Source organism: Oncorhynchus clarkii, chromosome 18 (assembly GCF_045791955.1).
Source record: "Oncorhynchus clarkii lewisi isolate Uvic-CL-2024 chromosome 18, UVic_Ocla_1.0, whole genome shotgun sequence".
NCBI classification, from domain to species: Eukaryota; Metazoa; Chordata; class Actinopteri; order Salmoniformes; family Salmonidae; genus Oncorhynchus; species Oncorhynchus clarkii.
The window spans coordinates 20,006,308-20,020,619 of NC_092164.1; the positions used below are offsets into that span (position 1 = coordinate 20,006,308).

General features: G+C 44.9%; 1 protein-coding gene across 3 annotated transcripts in view; it reads left to right on the forward strand.

Moving 5' to 3' along the window:
* The window catches only part of LOC139373179 (rho GTPase-activating protein 6-like), an 81,206-nt gene that overhangs the window by 28,386 nt on the left and 38,508 nt on the right, over positions 1-14,312 (forward strand). Inside the window, exon 1 of one of the 3 annotated variants that reach the window (XM_071113351.1) lies at positions 7,792-8,158. The exons of 1 other annotated variant lie outside the window; for it this stretch is intronic. In XM_071113351.1, coding sequence (XP_070969452.1) covers positions 8,117-8,158 — 42 coding nt within the window. In that variant the 5' untranslated portion in view covers positions 7,792-8,116. Of the gene's footprint in view, positions 1-7,791; positions 8,159-14,312 lie in introns of those variants that run through there. One more of the 3 variants, XM_071113350.1, reaches the window with a different exon arrangement.

Below are 14,312 nucleotides of genomic sequence, written 5' to 3' on the forward strand. Positions count from 1 at the left end.
GCTATTCCTACCCCGGTCAACAGCACTGCACCCCCCACAGCAACTCGCCCAAGCCTTCCCCATTTCTCCTTCTCTCAAATTCCAGTCAGCTGATGTTCTGAAAGAGATGCAAAATCTGGACCCCTGCAAATCAGCCGGGCTAGACCTTTCTTTCTAAAATTATCTGCCGAAATTGTTGCCACCCCTATTACTAGCCTGTTCAACCTCTCTTTCGTGTCGTCTGAGATTCCCAAAGATTGGAAAGCAGCTGCGGTCATCCCCCTCTTCAAAGGGGGGGACACTCTTGACCCAAACTGCTACAGACCTATATCTATCCTACCCTGCCTTTCTAAGGTCTTCGAAAGCCAAGTCAACAAACAGATTACCGATCATTTTGAATCTCACCATGCCTTCTCTACTATGCAATCTGGTAGCAGAGCTGGTCATGGATGCGCCTCAGCCACGCTCAAGGTCCTAAACGATATCTTAACCGCCATCGATAAGAAGCATTACTGTGCAGCCGTATTCATTGATCTGGCCAAGGCTTTCGACTCTGTCAATCACCACATCCTCATCGGCAGACTCGACAGCCTTGGTTTCTCAAATGATTGCCTCGCCTGGTTCACCAACTACTTCTCTGATAGAGTTCAGTGTGTCAAATCGGAGGGTCTGCCGTCCGTACCTCTGGCAGTCTCTATGGGGGTGCCACAGGGTTCAATTCTTGGACCGACTCTCTTCTCTGTATACATCAATGATGTCGCTCTTGCTGCTGGTGAGTCTCTTATCCACCTCTACACAGACGAAACCATTCTGTATACTTCTGGCCCTTCTTTGGACACTGTGTTAACAACCCTCCAGGCAAGCTTCAATGCCATACAACTCTCCTTCCCTGGCCTCCAATTGCTCTTAAATACAAGTAAAACTAAATGCATGCTCTTCAACCGATCGCTGCCTGCACCTGCCCGCCTGTCCAGCATCACTACTCTGGACGTCTCTGACTTAGAATATGTGGACAACTACAAATACCTAGGTGTCTGGTTAGACTGTAAACTCTCCTTCCAGACCCACATCAAACATCTCCAATCCAAAGTTAAATCTAGAATTGGCTTCCTATTTCGTAACAAAGCATCCTTCACTCATGCTGCCAAACATACCCTTGTAAAACTGACCATCCTACCAATCCTCGACTTCGGCGATGTCATTTACAAAATAGCCTCCAATACCCTACTCAACCAATTGGATGCAGTCTATCACAGTGCAATCCGTTTTGTCACCAAAGCCCCATATACTACCCACCATTGGGACCTGTACGCTCTCGTTGGCTGGCCCTCGCTTCATACTCGTCGTCAAACCCACTGGCTCCATGTCAAGACCCTGCTAGGTAAAGTCCCCCCTTATCTCAGCTCGCTGGTCACCATAGCATCACCCACCTGTAGCACGCGCTCCAGCAGGTATATCTCTCTGATCACCCCCAAAACCAATTCTTTCTTTGGCCGCCTCTCCTTCCAGTTCTCTCCTGCCAATGACTGGAACGAACTACAAAAACTGTCAGAGCAGCTCACATATTACTGCACCTGTACATAGCCCACCTATAATTTACCCCAAACAACTACCTCTTTCCCTACTGTATTTATTTTATAAATGTATTTATTTTGCTCCTTTGCACCCATTATTTTTATTTCTACTTTGCACATTCTTCCACTGCAAATCTACCATTCCAGTGTTTTACTTGCTATATTGTATTTACTTTGCCACCATGGCCTTTTTTTGCCTTTACCTCCCTTATCTCACCTCATTTGCTCATATCGTATATAGACTTGTTTATACTGTATTATTGACTGTATGTTTGTTTTACTCCATGTGTAACTCTGTGTCGTTGTATGTGTCGAACTGCTTTGCTTTATCTTGGCCAGGTCGCAATTGTAAATGAGAACTTGTTCTCAACTTGCCTACCTGGTTAAATAAAGGTGAAATATATATATTTTTTTAAATCACGCAATAGCGACTCCTGTGGCGGGCTGGGCGCAGTACATGCTGACCAGGTCGCCAGGTGTACGGTGTTTCCTCTGACACATTGGTGTGGCTGGCTTCCGGGTTGCATGCGCGCTGTGTTAAGAAGCAGTGCGGCTTGGTTGTTTTTCGGAGGATGCATGGCTTTCGACCTTCATCTCTCCCGAGCCCGTACGGGAGTTGTAGCGATGAGACAAGACAGTAACTACTAACAATTGCATACCATGAAATGGGGAGAAAAAGGGGGTAAAAAAAGAGAGGATGGTCACGTCAGAACAGCCATTCCAGACATTGTCACTCTACTTGTTCTGTTATGTATACTGGGTTTGGGCTAGGTCAGGCTTCAGAGGCCTGGTGACCCTGTCAAGGCCTGCAGAGAGAGGGGAGAGACAAGGAGAGGGTTGGAGGATGAGAGAGAAAATTCAGTGCTTGTCTACGACCACGTACATGCATGTGTGTGTGTGTGTGGATGCGGTCGTCTCACTCTGGCTTTATCTCTGTCTGTGAGACCAATTCATAAGAACAAACGCTATGCTCAAGCTTCAGTTTTCCCTAATGGACCAGAACACCCATAATCACACAATGACACTACAGAGCAGACCGTGTACTACATCCCCAATCATCGCAGGGCAATATAATCAGCTAATTTAAAGTAGCCATTCCTCTTCTTGCTGTGTGCCCATTTAGACAACCCTTATTTTGAGGGAGGGCAATTAAGGGATATTTAGCTGTGCAGAAGAGGAGTCACTTGAGAGACATTAGCCGGCAGTGAGTTGGTGTTTTCTCTGGGTCTGCCGTCTCTGATTACTGTAGGGTGAGACATTGGCTTTTTTGAGGAGGAATTCAACAAGGAGGCCTCAAACATCTCTCTCTCTTCTTAGACACAGCATCACAGCATCACAGGAAGGCATTGGAGCCAACAGTAGGACTCAGATAGAAGGGGTTTAGGGAAAGGGAGAGAAGGGGACCGATGGAGGTAGGGATGTAATGTCTAAAGTGCTTGATAATTGTAGTTAGTATAATTTGTCCACCACATTTTCACGCAAATGCCATCTGTCAAACTGTCAGTACCAGATGCAGTGCATGCCCGTTGCTGTGTTTCATTTCAGTCAAGTAACCCTCTGTCTGTCCTCTATCAGCTTTAGTGTATGTTTCATGTGACGAACAATGCGCTGCGTGACACTGACATTGTATGGACATCCGTAGCATTGTGCTGTCTTGCACAGCTGGCAGGCCGCGACGCCATGGCAACAGTCGTCAACGGTGGTCAGTGGAAAACGTGTAGGTGCGTAGGTGGAGGATGTCTGTCTCTGTCGCTGTGTAAAAGCAGCGTGAGCCGCACATCCCATTTCCCTGTCTAGGTCTGGTTTTCGCCTGCCTTCAGTTCCTCTGTGTCCGCATTGGTTTCTTCGGGACTAGTGTTCCCCTTAAGGACAGTCTGACATGGAGACATTGAAGACACTTTGCAGAAGGTGCAATCCTTCTCAAACTACCTTTGAGGTCCTTAGCAGTTCACACGAATGCCATTCCAACTACATCATTTGCCATGGTTTTAAAAGCCTCCCGAAGCCAAGGCACAACAGATACATTTCTTAAACTGTGTCGTGAGCTAAACAGGAAATAGATAATGCCATATTTTAAGTGAGCTAAACAGGGAATAGTTGATGTGAGTGGCCCTGTCTACATGTAAAACTTAAGGGGAGAAATAGAGCACAGTGTTATGCGTGTACCCTGAGAAACGTCACTCCCAGTCCGTCACAGGCCAACTTAATCCTAATTTGTATCATACCACTGTGCTGGAGAGTAGAAGCTGTGCAGTTTCGCCAGAGAAGCCTAACTTCATGACTGTGAGGCATGTGATGAAGTATAGCCAGCCATCAGCAGACAGATATTCAGGCGAAGAGGGTGTAACTAGGACACACTGACCCCCAAAAAAAGCATGCAGGTCTGGATTCCATCTCACTGCCATAGTCTTTTGTCTTCTGAAACACTTGGATTTGATTAGCATTTTACTTCCTTCCTGCTTTACTTTTAACTTGGAATTTTAGAAAATACATTCTGCCCATTTAAGCTTTAGCATAGCTCTTGAACAGCTCTTGGATGGGACAACTGGAGTAAACAATATGTTTAGAACTCCTGTTCACCCTCAGGAAAGAAATGGATTCAGGGCAAGTGGTCCCTGTTGCCTGCTGATTGAAGCCTGCTGATTGAATCCAGACCAGGGGGTGTTGTGTGTTTGGGATGGGGTGGATGCGAAGAAGGGTGTCTTAACCCTAACCCCCTTCCTCTGCAAGAGCTCATGTTCGTACAGGTGACGTTGTCCGAGGTCCTTGAAGACGTCAGCGAGAGACACAGTGGTAGTAAGCGGCTGTAAACAAGTGCGGTAAATTTGTCCAGGGTGAAGTATAAATTATTTTTCTATTGCAGTGTTTCATTGGCTCTTTTCTTGTATCATGGGAGATATCCAGATGAGGAAAGAGAGTCACGTAAACAAAAACGAATCCACCAAACGATCACCGAAAGGGCAACAACAGAACTCGTGCAAGTATTTCATGCCGAGTTTCTTCTGCGAATGTTTATTAGACAGGTCGTGACCACTTATGGGATATGTTGTCATTCATTGGATTGTCATAAAGGCTTTTATGGGAGATGTTCCATACGATTCAGGGATTTCAGTGCAGAAGCATGTAGTCACTTGTCTGGAGAAAGCGGGCGCGTAGTAACTGAGCGATGTAAACATTTGCATTTTGCTCCACGCTCTGAGTTTACGATGACAGAAGGCATTAGGATGGCCGCCGATGAGTGCATTTCATTCTTTAGTATTCTTCCAGATGCATAAGCCTGGGAGGAACAACTGAGGTAGTAAGTAACGTCACACAGAACCAGGCATAGGAATAAACAATTCAACTACCAGTTACAGAGACAGGCACATGGCAGACAGTGGAATATGTCAGGGTTATATATACACCGTACGTTGTACTGTAGTTGAATCACAATAAGCAATTGTCCGTACAACCAATGTACACACAACCAGAAATATCAGCGGTGTGAGGCATAATGGAGCATGTGAAACATTATTAGATGTGTGTGTTTATGTCTCGTGTGTTGGGGAGTAGTAACATTCCACATTCTGTCCCACTGTTAGTCTTTTTGTTATGAATGACTCGACTGTGAAATATGTCGCTCATCAATAGGATCTTTCTCTGCCAGAATCAACGGTGGGAAATATCAAGCACAGTGCTAAATACGATACCAAAAGACAATGGCTCTGCCGCTGAACGTGAGGACAGGAAGCTGGTTAAAGGTGACAGAGGAAATCCCAAGGCTCAAGACGTATGTGCTCAAGATGACTCAGGTCAGACTGGATATGATGACTATCAGGGTCCCATCTCGGAGCCGTACACTTTCAAAGTGTTACGCTGTGAGGGAGGAAGCAGGGAGGGACCTGCACCTTTTAATTATTATTTCTCACTTGTTGGATTAGGCAATGTGTCTCTTTGACGAGCTGTGAGTAAATTGCAAGAAGAGCTCAGGATAGTATGTATGTAGGCTTCATCCAGACCGTATGTGACATTATGGTCTTTTGGTATAGGTTTCCATTTGCAGACACATTTATGAGGCGTTTGTTCGGCAGCAAATTGAAGATGGAATGTATACTGTCGAGAATTCTCAAAGTATATCCTACTCACTAACCAGTGAGCAGAATGAAGTGGATTGCTCCACATAACATAGCAGTGGCCAGTTTGGAATTGAACTGGCAACCTTTTCTCAATAGAGAGGTGTGGGAGCTTAAACATGTCTTCTGTTTCACTTAATAAGCCACTGCTGCTGACCTTTTCTTTTTGATCAGCGTTCCTTCTTGAGTTAAACACTCTCTCTCTCTCTCTCTCTCTCTCTCACTGCCAGGGCTTGAACAGTGAGAGCTCTGCTCAGTTGGGACAAAGCGCCCCATGTTGTGTGACGCAACACATCTGGTAGTTTTGGGATGTTCTGCCACGTTCCTTCCTCCTCCTTCTTCCTCCTCTGCAGCACAGGCCGCTGGGTCAGCGTGTCAGCCACAGTCACACTGGGACTATCGAACTGCCATTTTAGGAGACAAAGGACTTCTCCAGGGGGATCACAAAGTGGCTCCTTCAGATATGAACTCATGTTTACCCAGTGGAGTGAACTCAATGAGTGGCATAGGAAAAAAACCCGTAAATAAACGACTTCATAATTGTTTCATTTGGACAGTGCCACAAGGTCTATGTTTCTTTCAGGGAGCAGGGTTGGCCAACCTAACACGCTTCCCAGGTTTCCATACTGTAACAAGATTGTAACAAGTGATGACGTCAGTTGATCGTGATCATGCACCTTGATATAGCTGCACTGTAGTGCAATGCAAAAACCCTCCTTTCCTTTTAGTCAGCAGATTTCACTTTTCTGTGCCTCACACACTCTTCAGATGTTTACACGTCTCATTCTGATTACACCGGTATTCAGCCTGTTTGTGTGTGTGTGTGTGTATGAATGTGCGTATAGCCTACATACCCTAATCATGTGCTGCATGTCATTTTCAATCGAGTCCCCTGAGGTTTAACCGTGCCTCCGGGCTGGTTCAGTATTAATGTCCCCTATAAGAGTTCTGTACATGAGAGATGGACAGTGAAGACAGTTTCCCAATAAACCCTTGGTCAGCTAGCAAAGCAAATGGTTTGCAATAACTCAAGTGAATATGAGTCTGGAAAGTGTATTGTAAACCCCTCACAGGAGGCCAGTATTAGTCCCTGTGCACCGTGACCCGATGAAACCGCTTTATTTTATTTCTGTGTTTGTAGAAATTGCAGACAAACCTTGGCCAGGATTGCTCAAATCTGGTCTCACACAAAGCATTGCAAAAACTCAGCAATGTCCCCCTAAAGCCCTAATGGGCTTTTTCATTTAGAGTTATTTTTAGCCACTAGTTGTCTTTAATATCCTTTTAACAGTAGTGTGACACATAGCCATCGTGCATAACTGTAAAGGCTGAGGGTCTCATCTATAGCCCCCCCCCCCCACCGCAAACAATGTACTGAAGGGGTTTTGCGTAGTGATGAGGTCACAACACATTCATTGGTTTACAGTCATTTCCCAGCGTCCATACTCCAAAGGCTGTTGATTCTTTGTAAGTTTATGTAGAAGCAATGGGGTGAACTGTTTATTTTGTTTTTGTTATCCAATTACACACCGCTGTGACAACCATGCCTAGTACAGCCTACAATAATTGTACAACGGGAGGGTGATTGAGGAAACAGCCTATAACAGCCTATAACAGCTTATAACAGCCTATAACAGCCTATAACAGCTTATAACAGCCTATAACAGCATATAACAGCCTATAACAGCTTATAACAGCTTATAACAGCCCATAACAGCTTATAACAGCCTATAACAGCTTATAACTGCCTATAATGTGGGGACCCGCTCAGGCGTTTCTTTTACACACGCTACATTAGGTTACTGTGGCCCTGACCCCCAGTCACTCTCACACAGATATCATGAACATGATAAAAACATATATAGAACTGCAAGAAATGTGCTTTAAAACAGCAAAAGTGTCTCACTACCCTATGGCAAAATGTGTAGAATTGCAGGAAATGTATTGTAACACTGCAAAAAAAAATGCACTGAATATCGGTATGTTGTTGTTGCATTGGTCGATCATCTCTTTTACTTTCTCCACTCGCTCTCCGTGTGCTCCCTTGAGGTGCCCCGCCTTTAGCCCCTCTCCCTGACTCGTTTCCTCTCTGTTCAGAACAGCGGCGCAACATCGCTAACTTCATCAGTAGGTCCACTACAGAGCGGAGTAGCCAGCATGGAGCGGGAGCTGTTGCGCACTGACACTGCTGTCCTCCGTGGCATGCATAACCTCCAACCGTACAAGTGTTGTCCTATTCGGGGATTTGACTATTCAGCATAAACCTGTTACAAGTGTTTTTTTTTGTTGTTGTAGCTTTTTTCTTTAATCGAAATTGATGATAGAGCGAGTTGTGAGGATATAACGACAACGCTCGGTCCGTTACTTTTGCAAGGATTCAAATAACATTTATTTTATTTCCTCGTTCACTTTTGGATAGGCTACTGTATATGTGGATACTTGTTCTGAACCATGGGCGACTCCGTATTCTTGGAGAGGCACAATTCTTACCTTGTAAGTATTCTGCCTTATTCTTCTCTCATTACAGCCTGTGGTTTTAAGAAGTACGGTAGTTGAGACATAGGCTTCCTCCTGTATTTGTTCATGTTAGAGGACAGAGTTGGGAGGATATTGGTTTCCTGAAAGGAAATGACTGACACATTGTGCAGCATCGACATGAATCCAGGCTATGTGCTATGCACACTTGTTTTTCTTCTTCCTCCAGACAGTAGTGTTTTAGCCTCACCTCATTTCAGCTGCTATTCAAATGTAATTCCCATAGAAGCATGCAACTAAAATCGGTTAGTTTCACACCATCCAGTGTCCTTCCCGATATCAAAACAGGAGAGGAGAAAGCCAGAGGCAGCTAAGGTCAGTGGTAGGCTGCCTCATGACTCCGGAGAGTTATGTGGCTGGCTGAGTGGATGTTACCACAGAGATGAAGAAAGAACAGTACAAGCAAAGCCAGTCTATAAGTCTTCTTTTTCCTCACTGCCAGGTCAGGGTTCCAGTGCAGTGAGTGCACTCAGGCTTCACATAGAGCTCTGAGCATAGAAAGCAACAGGTTTTGTGTAGCCTACAACGTCCTGGGCTTTTGGAACCTCAGTGTTTCCAATATTTCATGAACTGAAAATGTTGTAGTTTCCTACCATCAGCCCACAGTCTTCCCTCTTGCTAACTTCACATTCTATGATGCTTCTTATTAGAGAGAGAGAGAGAGAGAGAGAGGTCTAATGATGCAAGGGTCAGAGAGGCAGAGTAGATGATAGAGATGCACGCACGCACACAGACATACACACACACACACACACCACACGCACACACACACACACACACACACACACACACACACACACACACACACACACACACACACACACACACACACACACACACACACACACGCCTTGCACCTGTCAGAATGTGTTGCATGTTTGCTTAATCCCAGCATGCATTAGGGCTCATTCCAAAGTGACACATAAGGAGATAAACCTTCATAAACAGGTTTATTTACACGTTTCTGAGACTTAAAAGATAGTGGGTTACGTAATACAATATAGGAGCTCTGAGAGCCAATGATCCTGTGTTGCCACAATCGTGTTTTGATGTGGTTAAGTGGTTGACTCCATCAGGCCCCACAGAGGTGTTAGATAAGGACAAATCAAGTCTATTCTGTCGGTGATCACAGAAAATACCTGAACTAATGCAACTATAGCCTCATTAGCAATTGTGAGTGGTGTCTTTTGTTTACGTAGTGGAGTCTTAACCAAATCGTAGATTGACAAAGAACTCTTCTGCTTGTAAATCCTCATGGGTGGTAAGATCAGCGTTGCGGGTTGCTGTCTTTCCCCTTGGAAATGATGTGGGGTAATTTCTCCCCATGTGTGAGTAATCTACTGCCCACTGAGGCTGTTCGGTGGGTCGACTTCACTTTATGAGCTATGTTTTTGCGGCGAAGACTCATAAAAGCGCGACCAAAGATTGAAAAACAATACAGTTTTCTTTGGCTTCGCTGGCCCACACTGTGGTCTCCCAGCTGACACTTTTTCCTGAGGGGCATGAAACGTAGTATGTATGAAAAGCCCATGCAAGTGTGTAGCCTCTCATTTGTGGTATCACTCACTCACATTTTACTTAGATAAACAACATGTCCGCCTTCTCTCGCCCGCAATGAATTGGCCGTTCAACTTCAACTGTCTCTGGAGTTATGAATGTCATGTGGAGTGTAAGCAACACATTGCACATATCATATTGCAGAGTGCCTTGGTTTTCATTGTAACTACTTAAGCAGACTCCACCTAGCCTTAGACACAGCAACCTGAGTGCTGCTTCCTCGAATGTGTAGGAGAGGTTTATGGTTGGCTGTTGGTCGTGAACTCTGGCATTCTGACGATGCAGTCCAAGGTTAATATTACTCCGAAGGATCCCAAAGTTGGTGACAAAGCATGGAAAGGAGGATTAGGTCTGCATAAGCGTTCCCCATCAGCCTTCCAATAAACAAATTCCATATTCCGTCATTCTGTCCACTGTGTATAAATATTCCAGATTCCAGTGTTATACTGGTTGGAGACATTGAGGATTTGAAGAGGAGAGAGCAGCACCATGCCTGTTGCCAAGGCATAAACTTTGAATCTGTCTTGTAGGCAGCCATGTGGCTCTGCTCTGCTAGGCTCTGCTAGGTTCTGATTGGCTCTACTAGGCTATGCTAAGTTCTGCTAGGCTCTGATAGGCTCTGCTCGCTTAGGAGTGATGCTAGCTCCTCCAGGTGTACTAGAGCTGGCGACCCAATACTCAACCAAGACACAACTCCTCACTGGGGCGGCAGGTAGCCTAGCGGTTTAGAGCGTTGGGCCAGTAACCGAAAGGTCCCTGAGTAAGACACTTTACCCAAATTGCTCTTTACCCTTAGAGCATCTGCTAAATTACAAAAATGTTTAAAAAAATTATCAGACCCCACAGGGTTGGTTTTCACCCGGTCACCCCTTTGTTCCAGACCATTCCCAGACGTGTGTTATTACACGGTTGTTATCTAATGTGTTTGGACCCCCCCCCCCCAATGCTTTCTATTTGATGGGGTTTGAGGTTCCATGATGGATTCTCTCTTCCTCATTTGGCCGAACATCCACTGCCTGCTTCCTCCTTGACTAAAATGGTGATGTGTTGATGTCATCTGGATGTCATCTGGTGGCTGGTTGTAGTGTCACGGCATTACACAGGATGGCACGTGTTTGTAGCATGGTTAGGGGAAGTGATGTCAACCTCAGCTGCCACTCACTACTGAGGCTGGTTCCTGCTGCTCCGACTTGTATCACTGTTGTCCGAAAGCTGCATCTTTACTCTCCCCTGGCTCTCCATTGTGTCCTTTCACCTTTTACTGCAGTGGGATAACTCAGGGTCACACAGAGTGTTTCTTGGTAGTCTTAAACAGATCTACTTCATAACAAAAGTATATACCCCACACACATGGTTATGGGCTTAAAAAAAGAAGACACCTGAACCATGTCAGATATAGAGTTGAAATGTATTTTGAGTTTGTATCCCAATATTACATGTTATATACATCACAGAAGCCTGAAATATAACAACATTGTTTGACATAGAAACAGACATGTTTTTTAAATGTTTTATTAATTATGAAATTGTGAAAAATATTAATAACATTCCACCCATGAGGCCACTAGATGGCGCTTTGGTCATATGACTGCAGGAAAGGGCTACAGATATGGTACATTATGTGATGTAGCAACAGACCTATTGGCTACTGCGTGCATGTGACTGACTCAGAGAGAGGAAGCAGACAGAAAATCAGACACATTAACTACAGATCGGATTGTTTAATTGTTGATTAATTGAATGACTGATTACATACGTGCTGGTGTTGTCAGCTGACCTTCAAAAGACTTCTGTGTCACAGTGGCTGGGCCTCTGTCTCTGTCCCCCTGTCCACACGCTCTCTCTTGCCCTCCTGCCTCTCCCCCTAACCGAGGCATCACTGGCCAAAAGGAACCCGCATCCACCCTCTTCCCTATCCTGGAGACATTCAAGAGAGCCTCGTCAGTCTGAGGGCCAAGTACCTGCCCAGACAGGCTCCAAATTCCTCTCATTGTTCTAGTACTAAGTAGATGTTTCATAACGGGGTCTGGCCCCCTTACCTTTTTCCCGCTCACCTTGTCCTCGTTGTTTCCTGAAGGCTGTTTGCTTTGCCCCAACCACAACCACTCCCTCTGCAAATAGGACTCAGGTGATCGGCCGCACAAAGAAGGCTGTTTCAGGGCACCTGACTCCATGATTAAACACAGTCGGATCCTATGGCATCCAGGATGTTGCCCAGTTCCAACAGTGTTTGAGTAGATTTCTATTGATTCTGATTGAGTTAGAGCTGTTCTAGTTCTAACATTTCTATTTCTATCAAGGCTTTACTTTTTTTCCGTTACCGGCGATTTCAGTGATTTCAGCCAGCATGGTCAAACTAATGATACAGTATAACACGTTGTATTGGACTCTGAGGAAACAGATTCAGTGTGTTGGATCTCTACGTACGGTTGTGTAATCTGACCAGAACCTCACATATAAATACAAGGAATAAGCTGTACTGTTTAATATCATTTTCAAAAAACATTTGAAGAGGCCAGACCGATTTCTTATTTTATTTATCTCATGATTTAAGTTGTATTGCAGGATTAAAGCCGCCATAACAGCCCAACGGGGGTCAAATGTTGGACGTTAAAATCGGATGCAGTTATTTTGTTCCAGTGCCCATTTAGCCTGGGACTGGAAAAATCCTGTGGTGTTACAGAGGTCACAGGGTCAAAAGGTGAGACAGGGGTCAGCACATCACTGTCATCTGATTAACTTTTCTGATATGTCTCACTGTGTACGGTCAAAGAGGTCATGGAGCTCACTGAACTGCAGCCAAGGCAATGTTCAGGATCGGGGGAGTGTGGCTAGGCTAAATCAACCAGCCAGGGGAGAGGAAGATTCAAAGAAAAAGCTTATGCAGCTACACTGAAAAACTTAGATGATGCATGGAAAAATAGTGGGACATGCTTCCGATGGAAATAGTGTCCAAATGAACTCTGGAAGATTCCCTGCTTCCCTGTAAATTCCCCTTGATGATGTAGATATAAAAAGCTTTTTATATAATTTTCCCTGATCAAAAACCTGGAACTCCTTGACAAATTCATGTTCTTTGCTTACATGGAGCCAATTTCCTGCAGTGCCCAAGAAGGAGATTGAATGGATAGAAAGGACATTCCCACTTGATTTCACATCTACACTTGCATGCTCCGAAGAGTTATCGTTGCAAAGAGCGAATGAACATAGCACTTTATTGTAGACTGTAAAGTGAGTGTAATGGTTCTACGTTCAATTTCTATTCCTGGAAACAGAAGCACTGCCAATCTAGATGATGAAGAGCACATATTCTACCATATAAGGAGAATTCTGCAGACGACTTATTCACAGAAGGTTACAGGCCTAAGAGGGCTTGTGGTGATTTTATGTGTAAATGGGTGTTTACGCTTGAGTGCTCGCGTGAGTGAATATGTGTGTGTGTGTTATGGCATTCACAGGTCTGTGTATGGGTGGCCATAGTTAATTAAAGCCCAGTGTGCGACCTCTTAGCTCATGCTGATGCGGCTGGTGACACTTTGCTTCTTGAAAGTCCAATAACTTGAAAATGTGACAGCTGACACGCAAAACATTTCGGGACTGTATCGACAGTGGACTACGGGAAAAAAAACACCAAAAGATTGTTTTTGAGTGGATTTTCCCTTTAAGAGTAGATAAGCTTGTTTCCATGCTGAGGTGAGGAATGTCAGGCCGACAAGTGTGTCTACGCATACAACACATACAACACACACGCACACACACACACACACACACACACACACACACACACACACACACACACGCACACACACACACACACACACACACACACACACACACAGCCCAGTGTGTGACCTCATCATCATACATTGAGGCCGAACAAGGTTAAGCATCACTGATTAGTGAATTTTCAACTACACTGACATTCCACTCAATATATTATATTTACCACATCAAAGCTCTGACATCAGGATGACATTCCTCATCATTACAGCTGAATGGCTACACCCTTCACTTTCAACTGGTTGCGGTAAACATTCCACGTGGCTGAACAAAAAGCAGAACGTGCTTGTCTCCCCCACTCTCCTGGTATGTTTGCTGGTCGTGTCTTGTGACCGTGAGCTGATAGCTCACAGGATAGCTCAGAGGATTCCAACAGGCAGGGTCAGAGGTGCATGGGACAGAGGAAACACCAACGGGATGAACTGGAGACCGAACAACCATCCGTCAGAAGTGATGTTGGGCTTGAGGGCTGTCTCCTCTGCCTTCAGTCTCTCTTCTATCTCATCTCCAGCATGTGGACATTTATCTTGTGTTGTGACAGCCTTGTGTGGTTAGACTGAGCGACTCTCTCTCAATGGACTGAGCGAGCAAGTTCCTTTAGGAAGTGAAAGTTGTTTGTCCCTTTTTCCACGTTTTGAGTTCAAGAGGAAAGAGATGTCAGTGGTTAAGTCAAAGCACTGTTCTGTAGGTGATGCCATGATGGACCTTTCCCTTTTGCCAGTAACGTCACAACATCAACCAAGGCCTCCTCGTTAGTATATATCCCATGTCTAGA